The sequence below is a fragment of the Herpailurus yagouaroundi genome, unplaced genomic scaffold (assembly GCF_014898765.1).
Source record: "Herpailurus yagouaroundi ecotype Mexico unplaced genomic scaffold, PumYag 28, whole genome shotgun sequence".
Lineage (NCBI taxonomy): Eukaryota > Metazoa > Chordata > Mammalia > Carnivora > Felidae > Herpailurus > Herpailurus yagouaroundi.
In genome coordinates this window covers 81,841,387-81,860,602 of record NW_024412376.1, presented here as the reverse complement: position 1 = coordinate 81,860,602, position 19,216 = coordinate 81,841,387, and the positions used below count along the sequence as shown (strand labels likewise).

General features: G+C 37.8%; 1 protein-coding gene and 1 long non-coding RNA gene across 2 annotated transcripts in view; one reads left to right on the top strand and one right to left on the bottom strand.

Annotated features, from left to right (window-relative positions):
• Positions 1-2,946: 2,946 nt before the first annotated feature.
• On the top strand, positions 2,947-16,115 carry CISD2 (CDGSH iron sulfur domain 2). The gene is made up of 3 exons (XM_040477222.1): positions 2,947-3,077; positions 13,198-13,412; positions 14,999-16,115. The coding sequence occupies exons 1-3, from the start codon at positions 2,975-2,977 to the stop codon at positions 15,086-15,088; spliced, it is 408 nt and encodes a 135-aa protein (XP_040333156.1). The 5' UTR covers positions 2,947-2,974; the 3' UTR covers positions 15,089-16,115.
• The window catches only part of LOC121031816 (uncharacterized), a 22,543-nt gene continuing 14,354 nt past the window's right edge, over positions 11,028-19,216 (bottom strand). Inside the window, exon 3 of the long non-coding RNA XR_005790909.1 lies at positions 11,028-11,038. This is a non-coding gene — a long non-coding RNA (uncharacterized LOC121031816). The remainder of the gene's footprint in view (positions 11,039-19,216) is intronic.

The following is a 19,216-nucleotide window of genomic DNA, read 5'->3' as shown; positions in this document are numbered from 1 at the left end:
GAACTCACAGACTGTGAGATCATGACCTGAGCTGAAGTCAGATGCTTAACCGACTGAGCCACCCAGGTGCCCCAAGATTTAAATTTTAAGGTAAAAAGAATCTAAGAAACTATTCCCTATAATACACAGTAAGAATTTTATTGATTCGGTTAGGAACTATCTCCTTTTATACATGAATATAGTTCATGTAATGCATCTTCTCTAAATTTTAAGATGAAAGAAAGAAAGAAAGGAAGAAGAAAGAAAAAAAAGAGGCAGGAAGGAAGGAGGAAGGAAAAAGGAAGGAAGAAGAAAGGAAGATCAATGGATGAGAGACTTCTACTTACTATATTTCTTCTACTTGGAAATAGCAAATCAGCTATCTACATCAACTGCTCAGGGAACCCAGTCACAGAACTACATACTGTATAATTCCTTTTATATGAAGTTAAAGAACATTCAAAGCAAGGCAGAATAGCGGTGGTGGCAGCAGCGGCGGTGGTGGTGGTGGTGGTAGGGGGACCAACCATGGTTGGAAAGGACCAAAAGAAGCTCTATTGCTTAGGTGTTGGACACATTATTCTCTATATATTTATCTGTGCAGTGGTCACACCAAATTGCACCTTCGGCACCTCAGCATTTTACTATGCTGTATGTCTTAAATGAAGTATTTATTTTTTAATTTTTTTTTCAACATTTATTTATTTTTGGGACAGAGAGAGACAGAGCATGAACGGGGGAGGGGCAGAGAGAGAGGGAGACACAGAATCGGAAACGGGCTCCAGGCTCTGAGCCATCAGCCCAGAGCCCGACGCGGGGCTCGAACTCACGGACCGCGAGATCGTGACCTGGCTGAAGTCGGACGCTTAACCGACTGCGCCACCCAGGCGCCCCTGAAGTATTTATTTTTTAATTCCTTTAAAGAAAAACTTCAGAAGCCTAAAGAATCTCACTCAACACAGCTTGTTTTGCCCTTGTCAAGACCACAAAGCCTTTAATTGAGAAACAAATATTTAGTGGCTGTCTCCAGGCCTTTCCTCCCTTCATTTCCCTCACTCCCAACACACTCCTACCGCAATCATCTCCCCAAGGGTATTTCTACATATGATCAGCAGAGATTATTAAAGATAACCCCTAACAGAACAGTCCAGAGGACAAGGATGTTTGAGAATATTACATTTAGAACAAACAAACTTCAGGGTCCTTCTTTCACTAAACCAAAAGTAAGTTCCCAAAAAGAAATGGAAAGGAAATCCTAATGTAAACAACCTTTTGATCATCACTTTGTATATAACCTTCTATATTGCTCTAGCTCATGAACCTGTATCTAAGCATTTTCATAGAATTTCCAATGTAATTGGATTTTGAACAAGGTAAAACAATAGAAAATTGGTTTATCTAGATCTGAATTCAACTAACTCTCATACGGTTATTTTTTTTAGTGAAAACCCATCACAGATATTAAAAATCAAAGAGTCTAGAGAACGAAAAGTTACTTTAAAAAATGGCTTCCTTTCCTCACTTTAAAATGAAAATAACAAGGGAAAAAATAAAGAATAAAACGTATTTATTACAACTAGCTGTTAACATTAAGTCACACAAAACGAAATACCGGACCATGATCAGTTCGTTGGTATTATATGTTAATAGTCAGGTGGAGCTCAGAACTGTACGGAGGCACCTTATTAAGATATCACACCACATACACAACACGCAGTCACCAAGGGCATTACTAGGGATATTTCACTTTGGTAAAAATAGGAAACAAAGTCATGTCAAGGCAGGTGTTGCAAGGAAGTGAAGCGGTCTCTTTCCACTCTTCAGTTTTTAAAAAGATATTAATAAAAATAAAATCTAAAGATCTTCACGGATACTTTAGCTTATAGTAGAAATCCTGCACCATAAAAGTCGCTTTATTTTTTTTTTTAATTTTTTTTCAATGTTTATTTATTTTTGGGACAGAGAGAGACAAAGCATGAACGGGGGAGGGACGGAGAGAGAGAGGGAGACACAGAATCGGAAACAGGCTCCAGGCTCCGAGCCATCAGCCCAGAGCCTGACGCGGGGCTCGAACTCACGGACCGCGAGATCGTGACCTGGCTGAAGTCGGACGCTTAACCGACTGCGCCACCCAGGCGCCCCTAAAAGTCGCTTTAAAGGTTTATATTCCTTTACACTTTCCTAGTTTTAGTTAACCGAAAAAAGAACTGATCATCTGCAGAAGGAACTGAAAGTATCGAAAGAAGGAATATCACGGGTCCTATCTAAGCTGCAAAAAACAAAACAAAACAAAACAAAACAAAACAAAACAAAACAAAACCCTCAGGGTTGCACAAAACTGCCGAGTGGCAAAGCTTAATTTAAGCAGTTCGTAGCTCAGGTATTTTAACTTAAAAACAAAAACAAAAACAAAAACCTGGCTTGCAGGGGCGAGGGAACGGAGTTGGGCACCGCAGGGCCGACGGGGAGGGTGCTCTTAGAGGAGTATGCAATGCTAGGGCCAAGGTACCCAACCAGTTCCAGGAAGAAGGGGTCGTGACGACAGCGGCCGAAGTAAAAAGCGACGAGAGGAGCAACTCACTTTTGAAAGGCACTTTCCGGTTACAAAGCACTCTCACATGCTTTACCTCATCGCACACAGTATCCTTTCTCCTGGCCTCCACCGTCTACAGATGTGAAGGGCCCAGCGTGTACGCAGGCCCTCTTCAAAACCGTGTTTCCACGGAGGGCGGCCCTACTCATCCATTCCCGCGGCTCCGCACCTCGCGGCCGCGCGCGCCCCCTCGGCGTCCACGGGGCGCGCACGTCACTCGCCCGCTGCCAATCGGCGCCCAGCAGGTCACCTCTCCCCCGTGGGCCCCCAGCGCCGCCCCCTCCTGCAGGCCGCGGGACCCAGGCCGCAACGCCCGCCGGCCGCTTCTCCTCTCGGCGCAGGCGCGGCAGCTTGGCCGGAGAGCGGCGCGGTCTCAGAGGGGAGTGGACGCTGCTCGCGAGGATGGTGCTGGAGAGCGTGGCCCGTATCGTGAAGGTGCAGCTCCCCGCCTATCTAAAGCGGCTCCCTGTCCCCGAGAGCATTACCGGGTTCGCCAGTCTCACAGGTAACCCTCGCCTTCAGTCAGTCCCTGTCCTTGCAAGTTTCTCAAGGTGGGAGTCGGGGGTGGTCTAAACATCCTCTGGCTAAGGGACGGGGCGGGGCTTGGCGAGTGGCCCGTTACCCCGTGACCCTGCGCGCAGAGGGCGGGGGCGAGCGCTGGCGCAGCCGCCGTGGAGCGCGAGTGATTCCTCCTGTGGGTTCTTGGGGGCTTCCGTCCTTCCGTCCTTGTTCTGGTGGCTCTGCAGTGTTCTTCTGTGACGGGGGACCAGGGTTTTGCAGAGGAGGTGCTGAATTTGTGGCGGGCCCATATTTTTCATCTCCATCGGTCACTGCAGTGTGCTTTTTATTTTAAAGTCCTAGCTATCTAAGGTGCTGTGAATTAGGCATTTCCAGCTCTCGGCGCTGTTTTACCCACAGCTTGTGTGTGCGTGGGAGAGAAACAGGCACGCAATATGTGTATGGCAGTTTTATTTGGTAACAAAATTGGAGAGTAGCCTCCATTCCCATAGGGAAGACTTGAACTACCCCGGGGCATTTTAGGCCAACTCCGTTACTATGGGCCTGGAGGCAACTTGAGGAAAGATCAGTTAGCCAAAAGGGGTTCAAAGGCTAGTATGATGGACCAGATTTTAGAAAGTGAAATTTAATGAATATATATAACTTTCTGTACTTAGATCCCTCCTGTACAAGAAAAGAACCCACAATTCAGGATTTCACATCAAAAGGACGAAAATTTCTAGAATGCAGTCAACACTTGGGAGACATTGTTGGGAGTGTTACTTTGTAAGTGGAATATTTGTAAACCAGACTGAGACTGATCAGGGTGGTGAGAGAAAAAAACAAAAACCATATTGATTCGGCAAACTTTGAACTCATACGTCTTCAATGTCAGGGAATGAAACATGATTCATGAAGACAATTTTGAGATAGAGTTGTTTAGCCTGGAGCAGTCTGGAGTTTTATGGTAGCTGAAGGTTTACTGGTGGAAGAATAACATTTATTCTGTGTAGACCAAAAGACAGAACTAGGACCAAATCAGTGAAGATTATTGGGAGATGAATTTCACCTCCTAATACAGGGAAGGTTTTTGTTTGGTTGTTTTTTAAGAGAATACTATCCCTAAAAAAGGATAGTATTAAAAAAATGAGGTAGTCCAGTAATAGATTTAGATGGGGTGAACTGGGTGACATTCCAAATCTAGAGATTGTTTGAATTACGGTTTGATCGGAAGCATTTTTTTTTTTTTTTAGGTTTATTTCAAGGGGGAGAGGGAAGGGGAAAGAGAACCAGAAGCAGGATCCACACTGACCTTAGCCAGATGTGGGGCTTGAACTCACAAACTGTGAGATCATGACCTGAGCCAAAGTCGGATGCTTAACTGCTTAACCAACTGAAGCACCCAGGTGCCCCTGAAAGCATGTAATTAAATAGAAAGTATAGTAACCGAATAATTAACGGTTATTAAGAAGAAATATCTAAACATCGAAAGCCGCATAAAACTAACATAAAGTGAAAAAATGTGTCAAATCAAGTATTTATAAACATCAAAGTCTTCTTTTATCCTATTCTGATGGATTTTCGTCAGTTATATACAATTTTGGCTTTTTTAAACCCTTTATCATTGCTTTTACTGTAGAACTTTATATATTTTAACGTGTTCTTCATCTTCTAACAACTGTATAGTTTTCTTTTAGAGTAACATCATGGTAGGCTTAACCATTCCCCTGCAGTTGGAAATTTGGAATGTTTGCGTGTATATATATTTTATTTGTAATATTCAGTGGTTAAGTAGCCCTATACCAATTGTTAGTTTTTCTCCTTTTATTATACCCTTGAATGCATTCACCAAAGTAGTAATAAAGAATATGATCATTTTGTGACATTTGGTTTTATATTAGTTTCAATTTTTTGTGAATAGAATGTAGTTGGAGCAGATAGAAAGTATGATGTTTTATTTAGTGGCTAGATTTTAGAAGTTTTCTTTGTTTTTATTTTTGCCTTAAAGATTTCCACTGTCAACAAATATTTAATTTCTATTAAAGGCATTAAGGAAACTCAAACCTTTTCCCCCCTTAAATCAATAATACATAGTAACTTCTTCAAAGCTGTTAAATATTTAAAGTGAGGACTGATTCTCAGAAGTAGTGATAACTCTGATAAGTATCTTAAAAACATATATTTAAGTTCCATTACAATGTGTCTACACTTTAGTTCTCATTGTATTGTTTATTAGGAAACATTAACATGTTTGTAATAATTGCTCTATGAAAAATTGAGATATTCTGTTTCATACTGGATGGTGACAATATAATAGTTGCAGAATCTGTTTTGGAGCACTATGGAAGAAAATTTCCAATGACCAATTTCTGCTCTGAGTCTCCCCTTCAGAGTAGATTTTAGTAGCTAATTACATCTGTCTTGATTGAGCTACTTACAGAATCCATACTTAGACTTCTGTTGAGTCAAAAACCTGAAAGGTAACTTTTCAGCAATTGTTAAAATGTCTAGGAGACCAGGGGTGCCTTGGTGGCTTAGTCAGTTGAGTGTCGGACTTCGGCTCAGGTCATAAGCTCACAATTGGTGGGTTCGAGCCCTACATCGGGCTCTGTGCTGACAGCTCTGAGCCTGGAGCCTGCTTGGGATTCTGTGTCTCCCTCTCTCTCTCTGACCCTCCCCCACTCACACTCTATCTCTCTCAAAAATAAATAAACATTAAAATAAAAAAAAAATGTCTAGGAGACCAAAAGTGTTTGCATTTTCTATCTGTGAAAACTAGAGCAAACAAAGTTACAGTTTATATTATTTTTGCCTGTTTTTTCTTCCCTATTTAGATCTAGTGGTTTTTTAAAGCAATAGACTGTCTCATGATGACTCTGCATTCTTAGTAAACACTTGGAGATCCTTAATCACCATACACTATTTACAGACAGTCCTTATCTATCAGAAACAACTTATCTATTTTTATTTAGGCCACATTTTTAACAGAGAGGCTTTTAAAGTAAGTTTGTATATTGCTTGGAAGTATAGTCTATTCCAATACTTTGACCTTTAAAAAAAACTTTCCCTGTTGTGTAAACTTTTAAAGCATGACAACAACAATAAAATCTTCCTATTCGAAAGTCAGAAACAGTTTGCTTCTGGATTTAAAAGCTTGCTATGAAACTTTGAACATATAGCTTTGCCCTTCTTGACCCTGTTTGGTTCTTTGAAAAATAATGGTTTTGCTCCTAAAGACAAGGCAATGACTCCCAAGACCATCATAATATTCTTTCCAGAGTAACACAAACATGTCAGAGCTGACAGCATCAAAAGCATTAGTTGTGTTTATCCAGAAAGGGCCACTTTTGAACAAAGAATTTAGAAGTGGAACAGAGTTGAAAACCTATATCCACAAGAACACTTCTACAAGCATGTTTTATAGTAGCCTTATTTATAATAGTTCCAAACTGGAAGCAACCCGAATATCTGACAACAGGAGAGTGGATAAACAAATTATAGTATACTCAAAGTGGAATACTGGTTAGCAATAAAAAGGAATGAATTACTGTTCCACTGGATGAATCTCAAAAACTTTAAGTTGAGTGAAAAAGCTTTAGTGATAGACATCAGTGGTGGAAGGATAGACTAGAAAGGGCAGAAGAATACTTTCTTGGGTGATGGAGGATTTTGCATGTTTTTACATATTTTCAGTAGAGGCTGCTGGGGTATATTTGTCACAACTGAGAGCTAAACACCTGAGATCTGTTTATTTTCTTGTATGTAAAATGTATCTTTTTTTTTTTTAAAGAAATGAACCAAAGGTGAGGTTTCTCAGTAGGAATGTATAAGAAATAATAAAGTTCAAACTAGAAAGTTGCATTTATTAATAATAACGTAAATAATAAAAGTTATTTCTAAAAAATTAAAGAATTTTAGAAAACTGTTTTTGAGAATTTGGGAAGATATTTACATAGTTACTATAAGTTATATAAGTTACAAAAGTTTTTTCCCCTCTTCCTAGTTAGACCAACTATATTTAAAAGTTAGTGTAATTAAAGATTTAAAGATTATACTAGGCTTTGTGGGGAACAATTTCAGCCTCATTAAAACATTTTCTGCCATCTAACTACCTTGCAGTGTAAATTTTCTCAGGTCATCAGGTATTTATTGAGGACTTGGTCCAGGAAATGTTCTGGACACTGAGACACTGTTCTATTCATAATAATGAATGTAAAAAAGATTTTTAAATTGATCATTAATTTCATTCTATTGGATTTTGGTCCTGAACAGTCTGTATTAGGTTTTAAGTGGTAATAGTAAAACCATCCATTGAAAAGATTTTACTTTTCTCTTTTTACAGTCCAGAAATAGAAATCATTTCTGTGTCTTAACCTATAAACGGTACACAAGAAAATCTGTTATTAAAGTATCAGCAGCCAAGTTGCCAATATTATTTTTATAGTATCATTACATGCCACATTTTGAGAAGGGAAAAAATTCTGTCCTAGTTTCTTAGAATGTAATTCCTCATCGAGAGCCATGTGTATCTATATTGTACTTTTACAAATGTTTTTTATCATAGTATTTGATTATATATCTTGGTCAGGAATAGGGTGTAATAAGTAGCCTTTTTTTTTTTTTTTTAAGTTTATTTTCAGAGAGAGTGTATGCAATTGGGGGAGGGGCACAGAGAGAGGGAGAGAGAGAATCTTAAGCAGGCTCAATTCCCAGCGCGGAGCCCTACATGGGGTTCAGTCTCAGGACAGCAAGATCATGACCTGAGCCGAAATCAACAGTCTGATGCTTAACCAGCTGAGCCACCCAGGAGCCCCTGTAGCCTGTCTTGAATCTGCCCTGTCTTAAGCTACATTCTGTTTCTCTAAGGAGATACTATACCTTCTTTTAACAGCATTTAAACTTAAAAAAAATTTATGTTAAAATTGCTACTCAGGTTGCTTTGAAATGTTCTTTTCTGTGTACGTTTTGTTTGTCTGATGGTACTGGTTCTTTTACTCTACCTTCTTAGTCTATTTGTTGTTTGTCTTAATAGTGGGAAATAGAATATTGCAAAATGCATATTAGAATCCTGCTTGGTATTTTAGTATTAGTGTGGTTTTTTTTTTTAATGTTTTATTAATTATTTTTGAGAGAGAGACAGAGACAGAACATGAGCGGGCAAGGGACAGAGAGAGAATGAGACACAGAATCTGAAGCAGGCTCTAGGCTCTGAGCTGTTAGTACAGAGCCTGACGTGGGGCTTGAACTCACAGATGGCGAGATCATGAACTGAGCCAAAGTCAGATGCTGAACCGACTCAGCCACCCAGGCACCCCTAATTTTTGTTTTTAACTTAGAAACAGGTGATTTTAAAAAATTGGAAATAGGAGAAATTCACTGGTAGAGGAAGAAAATCTTTCTGAAGTGAAAATTTGAAGTAAAAGAAAAAATTTAAGGAAATTCAAGCCTTTTACATTCAAATGAATAATCAAAATGTTGCCTAACTGGGTACATTTTTAGTGGATTGAATGTTGAGGTCAGCCATGTCCTTGATTTAATTACAGCCAAAAATACTTACCCCACCCCATAACCCCTGATCTTCTCTCACACTGTTATCTTCTACTCCTGGCTTGTCTACTTTTTTTATTAAAAAACTTTTTTTAATTTTTTTTTTTTTTTTTTTTTTTTTTTTTTTTTTTTTTTTTTTTTTTTGAGAGAGAGACAGAGCACAAGCAGGGGAGGGGCAGAGAGAGAGGGAGACACAGAATCTGAAGCAGGCTCCAGGCTCTGAGCTGTCAGCACAGAGCCCGACGTGGGGCTCGAACTCATGAACCGTGAGATTGTGACCTGAGCCAGAGTCTGACACTTAGCAGACTGAGCCACCCAGGTGCTCCCTGGCTTGTCTACTTGATAATTTTTCATATATGCACCTCCTTACCCTAAATGAAACAAAGCTATCCCTTAGTAAACCACTTCCCCTGTAGGTGTCTCAGTGATATCTTTTCTTTATCTTTCTTGTCTTTCTGGCAGAGCAGAGAGAGTTGGCATCTTTTTTTTTTTTTTAATGTTTGTTTATTTTTGAGAGAGAGAGAGAGAGAGAGAGGTAGGGGTAGAGAGAGGGAGACAGAATCCCAGGCAGGCTCCATGTTGTCAGCGCAGAGCATGACATGGGGCTCAATCCCACAAACTGTGAGATCATGACCTGAGCTGAAATCAAGAGTTGGATGCTTAACCAACTGAGCCACCCAGGTGCCCCGAGAGATGGCATCTTTTAGGCTCTGAAGAGCAACTTCCACATTAGACTATTTCACTGTTTCAAAGAAAGCTATGACTTATGCAATCCTTCAGTATTCCTATTTTCTTGCTGTTAACTGTTGACCTTTAGTCTCTCCCTTATATTCTTTAAGGAATATTTTCCTTCATATTTTCCCCTTTCTTCTACAACACTGCACTGGTCTCTTGCTGCTTAAAACTGCCCTTGTTATGTTCTGTTTTGTTTTGTTTTTGAATTAGAGACCAGTATCTCCATTCATCCAGATAATGAAACCAGAAATCTGGGAATCATGAAGGACCCTCACTTCTTCCATTTATGCTCCATACTTGGTCACTCACCCAATCCTATTGATTTTACTACTTGAGTTAGTGGTTCTTAAGTTTCAAGGTATGTGAAGATTGATCACAGACCTGCTCTGTGATCCCAGTAAAAGCATCAGACTGTCTCCTCAAAAAATGCATGCACACATACACCGTTCAGGCAGTTTTGGGGGTTCCATTTGTCCTCTGCTTTAATGGCTACTGCCTTAGTTTAAACTTGCATTATTTTGGGGGGAATTATTTCAGTGGAATTCTAACAGATTGTCTTGCCTCTTGCCCTCCCACTAACATCCCTTTCTGCCCTTCCCTCTGTCTCTCCACTAGTCCATCGTCCATCTGATACCTTAATTCCATCTGATTTCATAAATGAACAGCTTTCCAGTTATATTAATATGCAGTGATATTCTCAATATTGGTGGTTTACCTTTTATGTACAAGGTAGATTATTACCTACCTATTGATTTTTATCATCTGGCACCTGACCACTTCTACAGTCCCTCTCCTATTTCATCATATTCCAGCAATATTGTTGTGCTTACTTCCCCCAACTTTTCATGCACATTATATCTCTGTCCCTTTGTTTATGCTGTTTCTTCTGTGTGAAAGGTAGCTCCCCCTCCCATAAGCCTATGGACTCCTATAGTCTTTTTAAAAAAATTTTTCTTTGATGTTTATTTATTTTTGAGAGAGAGAGAATGCACGCAAGTGGGAAAGGGGGGAAAGACGGAGACACAGAATCCAAAGCAGGCTCCAGGCTCTGAGCGGTCAGCATAGTGGACTCCTATAGTCTTATTCATCTTTCAGAAACCTGGTTAGGTGCCAGCCTCTATGTAAAGCCTTTGCTCATCCCTGCAGAGTTAATCATGTCTTCTGTATTGCTTATTTATAATTGCACATACCATACAGTACTTAATTCTTTTCTTATAGATCTGTAGTCCATACTAGGTGAAAAGCTTCTTCGGGGTAGGAACTGTGTCTTGTAATTTTTGTATCTTCACCTGTCTTATCACCTGATCTGTCTGTGAGGTTTTATATTTCTTGAGGGTGCTTAAAGTTTTTTTCTTAAATATTTTAAACAGAATTCTTATCTGTCACCTTACACTGTTATCATTCATAGGCCTTGAATAAAGGCAAACAAGTGCATACCTAGTAGGAGTTATCTTAGGGGCGCCTGGGTGGCTCAGTCGGTTGAGCATCCGGCTTTGGCTCAGGTCATGATCTCACGGTCCGTGAGTTCGAGCCCCGCGTCGGGCTCTGTGCTGAGCGCTCGGAGCCCGGAGCCTGTTTCAGATTCTGTGTCTCCCTCTCTCTCTGACCCTCCCCTGTTCATGCTCTGTCTCTCTCTGTCTCAAAAATAAACATTTAAAAAAAAATGTCAGTGTAATGGAGTACAGACTCAATTCAGTTAAAATTAATTGAAGTCTTGGTTTCTATAAGTCTCTGTTAGAGGACAGGGAGTTGGGGAGGAGACAGATATTTACATAACTGTAGTTTCAGGGCAGAAGGTATCAGTAGCTTTCTTTCACATAGTGTTCTGTAGTTTTTCTAGTGGTTTCCAACTTCATTCGCTCCTCCCAACAATCCTGTGAAGTTGGAAGCTTCTTTTACATATAATCTTGTGCCTTGAAAGTTTTTTTCTCAAGTCTTTGAGCCCCCCACCTTCTTGTCTTTAGGTCTTGACTTAAAGATCTTTTTTTCCTTCCTGATTTCCTTACCGAAAGTTGGAGTCAACCTATCCTGCTTGGTCCTTAGGATAATCTTTTTCTTTCTTTTATCATTCTGTTTGTTTCCTTCATAGCTCTTATTATAATCTAAAATTATCTTGGGGCATCTGGATGGGTCAGTCAGTTAAGCATCCAACTCTTTATTTCTGCACAGGTGATGATCTCCCAGTTGGTGATATCAAGCCCCACATTGCATCAGGCTCTGTGCTAACAGCGCGGAACCTGCTTGGGATTTTCTCTGTCTCTCTCCCTCCCTCTCTCCCTCTCCCTCTCCCTCTCCCTCTCCCTCTCCCTCTCCCTCTCCCTCTCTCTCTCTGTCTCTCTCTGTCTCTCTCTCTTTCTCTTGCACATGTACTTGCAATAAATAAATAAACATTAAAAATTAAAAATTTTTTCTTTAATAGTTAAGTGTAAGAACAATTATATTATAGTCTTACCAAGAGAAGGACAGATGAAATTTTAAATTTGTTGGATTTTATTTATCATGATTGAGAACTAGACTGGATTTGTTGTCCTGGACTAAACCTGCTTATGGAGCTGCAGTTTACTCACATGAAAATGGGAATAATAGTGGTACCCTCCAAATACAGCTGTTTTAAGCTAACACAGCTTAACAGAGTTAAATAAGATAATACAGTGGTACTCTTAGCATAGTCTGTTACTAACATTAATTAGCATGCCTTGGCACATCTTTAGTTTTTCTCTCTTTCTTGACTAAGCAATTTTTACGTAGTGCTGAGCAAGATATCAGGTAAGTACTCAGTGAAGATTGTCAAATGATCACATTTAAGAACAGAAAGGATTCTCTACAGAGCCCCGAAGAGGGAGGGCACTAGCCAACATTTGATGAGTGCATGCTGAAATGTTTATCTTGGTTTCCTTATGTGTTTGTCTTCATAGACATAGGGACCATTTTACTTATATTACTTAATATTCCCCGACCCTGCCCTCCAAGAAGGTACTGAGTGCTCCACAAGGCATTTAATGAACACTTAGGGAATAAGAGGTATCTAATAATGAGAACATTCAGTGTATGAAAATTTTAATTAGTTCTTTAAAATAGTAGCTTTTAGATAACATTTCTTTAGGAATTACTGTGTCTTACCAAAAATGTAAATTAAAGCATTGAAGACATGTTCTGTCTTCATGTTCAGTTGGTTGAGCATCCAACTTCAGCGCAAGTCATGATCTTGTGGTCCATGAGTTCAAGCCCCACATCAGGCTCTATGCTGACAGCTCAGAGCTCAGAGCTGCTTCAGATTCTGTGTCTCCCTCTCTCTCCTCCACCTCTCACGCTTTGTCTCTCCCTCTCAAAAATAAATAAACATTAAAAAAATATTCTTGGGTATTCTGTTGTATGATTTTAGACATGGTGGAAATGTTTTCTAAACCTATAAAATATATCACACATTGAACTTTGTAATTATGATTGTTATTTCTGAAATAAAAATAAAGATAAACACAAATATACTTGGTGTTCTCATTGTTAGATACCTCTTATTACCTAAGTGTTCATTAAATGCCTTGTGGAGCACTCAGTACTGTCTTGGAGGGCAGGGTCAGGGATAATGAAATAGGATACTTGATATAAGATACATTTCTCAAAACTTTGTGTTCCAGTTTCACAACTCTTCAGTTAGCTCACAAATCAGAGTGGTGGTCTTAGATATAGGTGGCTTGACTTTGTTATTTATTCATAGACTTATAGGTAAGAAATTAATGTGAGAAGTAATGTGAGAAGAATAGGTAAAGAATAAACTTAAGCATGACATGTGCTGTTTGAGTTCTATTACAAGAGTGCTGCAGACTGTTAAATCTGTACGTGTTTAGTTTCAGAATGGCTTCGGTTATTGCCTTTCCTTGGTGTACTTGCACTACTTGGCTACCTTGCAGTTCGTCCATTCCTCCCGAAGAAGAAACAACAGAAGGATAGCTTGATTAATCTTAAAATACAAAAGGAAAATCCCAAAGTGGTGAATGAAATAAACATTGAAGATTTGTGTCTCACTAAAGCAGCTTATTGTAGGTGTTGGCGTTCTAAGACGGTAAGATGTCCGCTTGCACGTACTCTGAAACTTTGTGCAGTTAGAATTGTTCTGCTTTTTAAATCCTTAGTTTTGAGGTTCTGTGAGATGAAAGATTTTTCCACAGTATTCAGTACTGAAAATTTATATTCCTAAATTAAAGTTTGCATTTTATGGTGGATACTTACCTACATTAGAAAAGGAAGAATAGAAATCTGATGTTTTCAAAACTGATGTCTGCCCCTTACAGTATGACTTCGGTTGGGCAGGTTACTGAATCTTTAATCTCTGATGTTTTAGGTTTTTGTTTTTTTGTTTTCTGATAATATATCAATATCACAGACATTTTTTAGGATTTAGTAGATGCTATATGTACGGGGCCTTATATATAGATGAGCTAATAAATGGCAGCTATAATTATGGATGATTTTTAATGTGGAAATAATAAAAACAAGTATGGAGTGATGAGTATTATAAGTAGCTGGTGAGATCTGTTTTCTTCGAGTACTTTGATCATAGGTTATTTGAAGTTTTAAGCATAGTAATGTTCATCACAACATTTATTGTAATAGCAAAGTTTTGGAAATAATCTAGGTGTCCGATAATGGGAATGTGATTAAAGAATGGTATAATACAAATTATGGGATATTAGGAAGCCATTACAAGTAATGTTTTTAAAGAATATTTTAATGACAGGAGAGCATGATGTAATTAATAAAAGCACAGTACGGTATGACCCCAATTTTGTTTTTTAAAAAAGAAATACACATAGTAAATGCAGAGGAAAAATTATATAAAAATCTTGATTATTGTTACTTATGAGTGAATATTTTTAAATTCACTTTAAAATTTTTTCAAAAATTTTACAATATGTGTGAGTTTCATGGTAAGAAAACATGAAATAATGTATTTTGAATTTAAATTACAGTTGACCCTTGAACAACATGGAGGTTGGGGCACCAACCACCGGCACAGTCAAATCTGGGTATAACTTTTGACTCCCCCCAAAACTTATTAGCTTACTGTTGGCCAGAAGCCTTACTAATGACATAAACAGTCAACATTTATCTTGCATGTTAGATATATTACATACTTCATTCTTACAATGAAGCTAGAGAAGAAATGTTAGTAAGAAAACAATAAGGAAGAGAAAATTCATTTACAGTACTATACTGTGTTTATCAAAAAAGAAAAAAATCCACAGTTAAGTAGACCCACACAGTTCTAACCTGTGTTGTTCAAGGGTCAACTGTACATTCTTTTCAAATTTAAATAAGTGAAGAGGTGAGCTCTAATTTGGTGCTCCACAGAAAACAAGAGATTATTTTGATCCCCCTTTAAGCCTGTTTTATTGACTCTTGGAATAACCAATCCAAAGCTTTTTATTTAAAATATTTATCAAATAATAAATTAACTGTTTAAAGTTGTTAGATTTGCTGTGATATTGGAATGCAGTTGGGTTAGGTGTAGAATATACATTACTTAGGAAAGCTGTCTGGTGATTTGTTTTTCAAAGTAATGTGCTTTCTTTATAAGAGCATTTCACAAATATTTCTACTTATTGAATCATTTTTAAAATAATACTTGTAATTCTTTTTCCTTTCTAGTTTCCTGCCTGTGATGGTTCACATAATAAACACAATGAGTTAACAGGAGATAATGTGGGTCCACTAATACTGAAGAAGAAAGAAGTATAATAGTAATGAATTAGGATTGAGTTCAGTTGTGTTCTGTAAAATCTCCTAATAATACTTTTTCATTCTTTGTGTATAGAAGATCTTTCAAATGGTGGTCTTAATTATTGCTATTGGTTGAGTAATTATTTCTACCAATTTATTTTCTTGCTACACTACTGTTTATATTTGATACTTTGTATATTCAAACAATCATTTATATAGAAATTAAATTGTACAACCCTTTCATTCTTACTTCAAAGACTTAATGTTATTTTCCTAAATAAATCAACACTCTTGGTTTTAATTGAGAAAAATCTAAGTTTTTGGCAGTGTGTCCAAAGCTATTCCTTTGAATATCAATATTTTCAATAGAATCTACAGTTAGAAATTTTCTCTGTGCACTATTAAATATATTGTTTTCCAGTCCTCTTCTGTGATTTTTCCTCTTTGGCCTTCCACACTCTGTTCTTTTTAGATCAGTAAGAAACATGTTGCTCTCAAGAATTACTTGAGTTTTCAAAGAGATAAATGCTTTGCTTTTATAAAGATTGTGTCTAATAAGTGTGAATATCCCAGTTTCAGAAAAGACTTGAACTGGATAAAGAAAGTTCCAAAAAGGAACAGCTATTTACATTATAAAAAATGTGTTTACTTTACAAAAGTCTTGTTTGTGTCTGTTTAGGTGTGTGTTTTGTATATGTATCTTGAACTCTTTGACTCAATGACAGGATGGGATGGGGTGGCAAGAATACTTATACTAAACTCATGAGCTGCTGCAATTTGAAGTTCAGTTAGAAATAAACATAAAGCATATCTGAATTCATAGTAAAATGATAAACACTTCAGTGTTCAAAATGGTATACATTTTTCTCTTCAAACAGTCTAAGCCAATAAAACATAAAACACAAAAAGTTTGCAAAATAAACTTACTGAAGAATCTTTAAAACTTTTGTAATTTTTCAGCCTAAGAGTCTATTTTGTTTTATTGTATATTACAGTTCTTCTATTAATAGCTATCCTTAAGTCTATTAAAGGTACAGTCCTGTCAGTTTACTGTGTCTTTTTTATATACAAAGATATGCTAATAGGTAGCACATGTATGTACGTGACATTGCACTAAGTCTGGTACCTAGATTTGTAATTTATTACTTGTAACGTCAGTAGATTCTATTGTGTGATCTTGCCTCTGTGACCAACAGCAGGAATTTTAAAACCTTTTTTTTTTAAGTTTTATTTTTATTTATTTTGAGAGAGAGACCGAGAGAGAGAGAGAACAGGAGAGGGGCGGAGAGGGAGGGAGAATTCTAAGCAGACTTCTTGGTATCAGCACATAGCCCCACGCGGGGCTCAAACCCAGCAACCGCGAGATCATGACCTGAACTGAAATCAAGAATCGGACGCTCAACTGACTCAGCCATCCTGGCTCCCCAAAAGCAGGAGTTTTAAAGTTAGGGTTAGAAATGTAGTTGTGGTTTTGAACAGTTTTACAAGGTATGTGTCCAAAATTGTTAATCTTTCCTCATGTGTGAAGAGGGAGAAGTCTACCACTGCTGTCACTATGGCTCTGGGTGTTCTTTCCTAAAACCTTCTCTTCAACATTCTTGAGGGGCTTCCCTGTCAAAGTAAACAATTATTTCTCCATAGATGATCACAAGATTTTGGGAAAAATCTTCCTTACCAAAAGTTTGAATATCCATGATCTGTGGCTGTGAAATGCTTTTCTTTAAAATAATTTACTGCAGCACAGCAACATGTATATTCTAGTGGTTCCCATACTTAAAGTTTCCTAAAAATGTGGAGACTAAAATGAAATTATCAACTTTAAGTTTTGTCAGCTAAATGTATATAAAGAATTGAAAACTAATTATCTCATAGAAGGTAATTTTAACACCCCAAAAGTATGAGAGCTGTACTCTCAGAATAGTTTGTGCTCCCCACATTTTTAAAGAGCTATGTCCAAATATTTTCCTACGTGTGCAAATTTTTCAAAAGGGGCTGAGGCTGGTAGCAAGCTGTTTTTTTAATGACTCCCTTTACATAAGCATTATTATCAGTTGCCGTCACTTCCTCTTGTAAATTTATAGAATTCCATCATGTCTGTTTTAAAAGATGAATATCTGATAACCAACTGCTTCTGAATTGTTACAACAGAAGATAACAGCTCTTGAAATACATACCTTGGTTTTCTAGAACTTTAAAGAAAAAACTCTCATTGTCACGTGATTGTTTTGAGGCTTGCTTCTCCTTACTCATTGCCTTACTCAGCAAATGAGCACACCATTACATAAATATCAGGTATCCAAAACTGTTGAGCAGGCTTGAGGTATTAATGATTCATTCATATGGGTAATTAAGCAAGTGGTATTATGAAAGCACATGACAGTTCAACTTTGAGTTCAATGCCTCATATGATGATTCATTAAATTGCTTTTGTATTTTGTAACCTAATTTGTTAATAAGTTGATGGGAAGCTACGTAAGCCAGTTGCTGATCTATATAGTTCTGCCTTCCTTATTGTGATTCATATAGTTTTCCATTAGAAACATGCTATCAGACTCTCCCTCTGCAAAGAGAGTTTTAAAATCTGCTCAATAGGGTTCTTAAATTATGGTGGATATTTTATTAACTACCTACTAGAAACATCTAAGAATTGAGTGCCTCACAATAAAAAAGAATGAAATCTTGCCATTTGCAACTACATGGATGGAACTGGAGGGTATTACGCTAAGCAAAATTAGTAAGTCAGAGAAAGACAAACATATGACTTCACTCATATGAGGACTTTTAAGATACAAAACAGATGAACATAAGGGAAGGGAAGCAAAAATAATATAAAAACAGGGAGAGGGACAAAACATAAGAGACTCAAATACGGAGAGCAAGCAGAGGGTTACTGAGGGGTTGTGGGGGGCGATGGGCTAAACGGATAAGGGGCATTAAGGAATCTACTGAAATCATTGTTGCACTATATGTTAACTAACTTAGATGTAAATTTAAAAAATAATTAAAAAAAAAAGAATTGAGTGCCTCAGGTCCCCATCTTCAGAGTCTGCTTATTACTTCACAACTAATTCTAGTAAGTTTGGTTATCTGATTTATGCTCCTGAAAAAAATCGCAAGTATCAACAGGGTCCTGCTAGTGTCAGGTAAACAATAAAATGTAACAGCTGATAGCAGGGGGAGAAAACTAAAAAGTAAATTTAATGTGAACATTAAAAGTATAGCAGCTTAAAATTTAACGTAGGATCCTGCTCCCTGAGAGCATCCCTGTGATCAACTTAATCCAAGTAATGTTACTGATGAATTCGAATCAAGATGGGTAGTACGTGGCATTTAAGAAGGCAGGATATGTGTTGCATTTTGTGATACCAGTTTCCACTTCAAATAGTTAAAAGTTTAGCACTTTGAGTGGTATATCCAGGTGGAAAATTTATGCAGAAAATACCTTGACTCTCTTTTTGATATTTGGAGAGTTCTCATGGGAAGTTTTTCCATTTAATTGAAAGATTTTTCAAGTTTAATGACTATAATTCACTACATAATTTAATTTGTTAAAGTATGAGGAAAATTAAAGGAACATGGTTTGTCTTGCTAGCCAGGGAATCCCTTTGCATCAGAGGCTGGACTGTAGAAGACTCAATGGCTGTTTTGTTTTGTTTTGTTTTGTTTTAGCTATACTGCATCATCTGAAGTTGTGATTTAGTTTGTGATGATCTTTTCCTGGAAGCTCACTTTATCTTACATTGTTCAGATAGTGAAAAATTTTTTTAATTTTTTTTTAACGTTTATTCATTTTTGAGAGACAGAGACAGAGCATGAGTGGGGAAGGGGCAGAGAGAGAGGGAGACACAGAATCCGAAGCAGGCTACAGGCTCCAAGCCATCAGCACGGAGCCTGATGCGGGGCTCGAACCCATGAACTGCGAGATCGTGACCTGAGCCAAAGTCGGACGCTCGGCCGACTGAGCCACCCAGGCGCCCCCAGATAGTGAAATTTTTTATCTTCTGGAGAAATCCAGTTTAGTAGAGTCATGTTCTAGCAAGCAGTATTTTAATATAAAAAGTAGAAAATCCATATTGTAAGCAATTGTATTATGTCATTTTATATTAGTTATGATCTTGAAGGACATTGAAAATCTGTTCAGAGAGG

Excerpts from the sequence above, each read along its gene's own strand:
- CISD2 (XM_040477222.1), top strand. The coding sequence starts at position 2,975 with ATGGTGCTGGAGAGCGTGGCCCGTATCGTGAAGGTGCAGCTCCCCGCC. Across the intron at positions 3,078-13,197 it reads CGGGTTCGCCAGTCTCACAG|TTTCAGAATGGCTTCGGTTA; the intron begins GTAACCCTCGCC and ends GTACGTGTTTAG. Across the intron at positions 13,413-14,998 it reads GGTGTTGGCGTTCTAAGACG|TTTCCTGCCTGTGATGGTTC; the intron begins GTAAGATGTCCG and ends TTTCCTTTCTAG.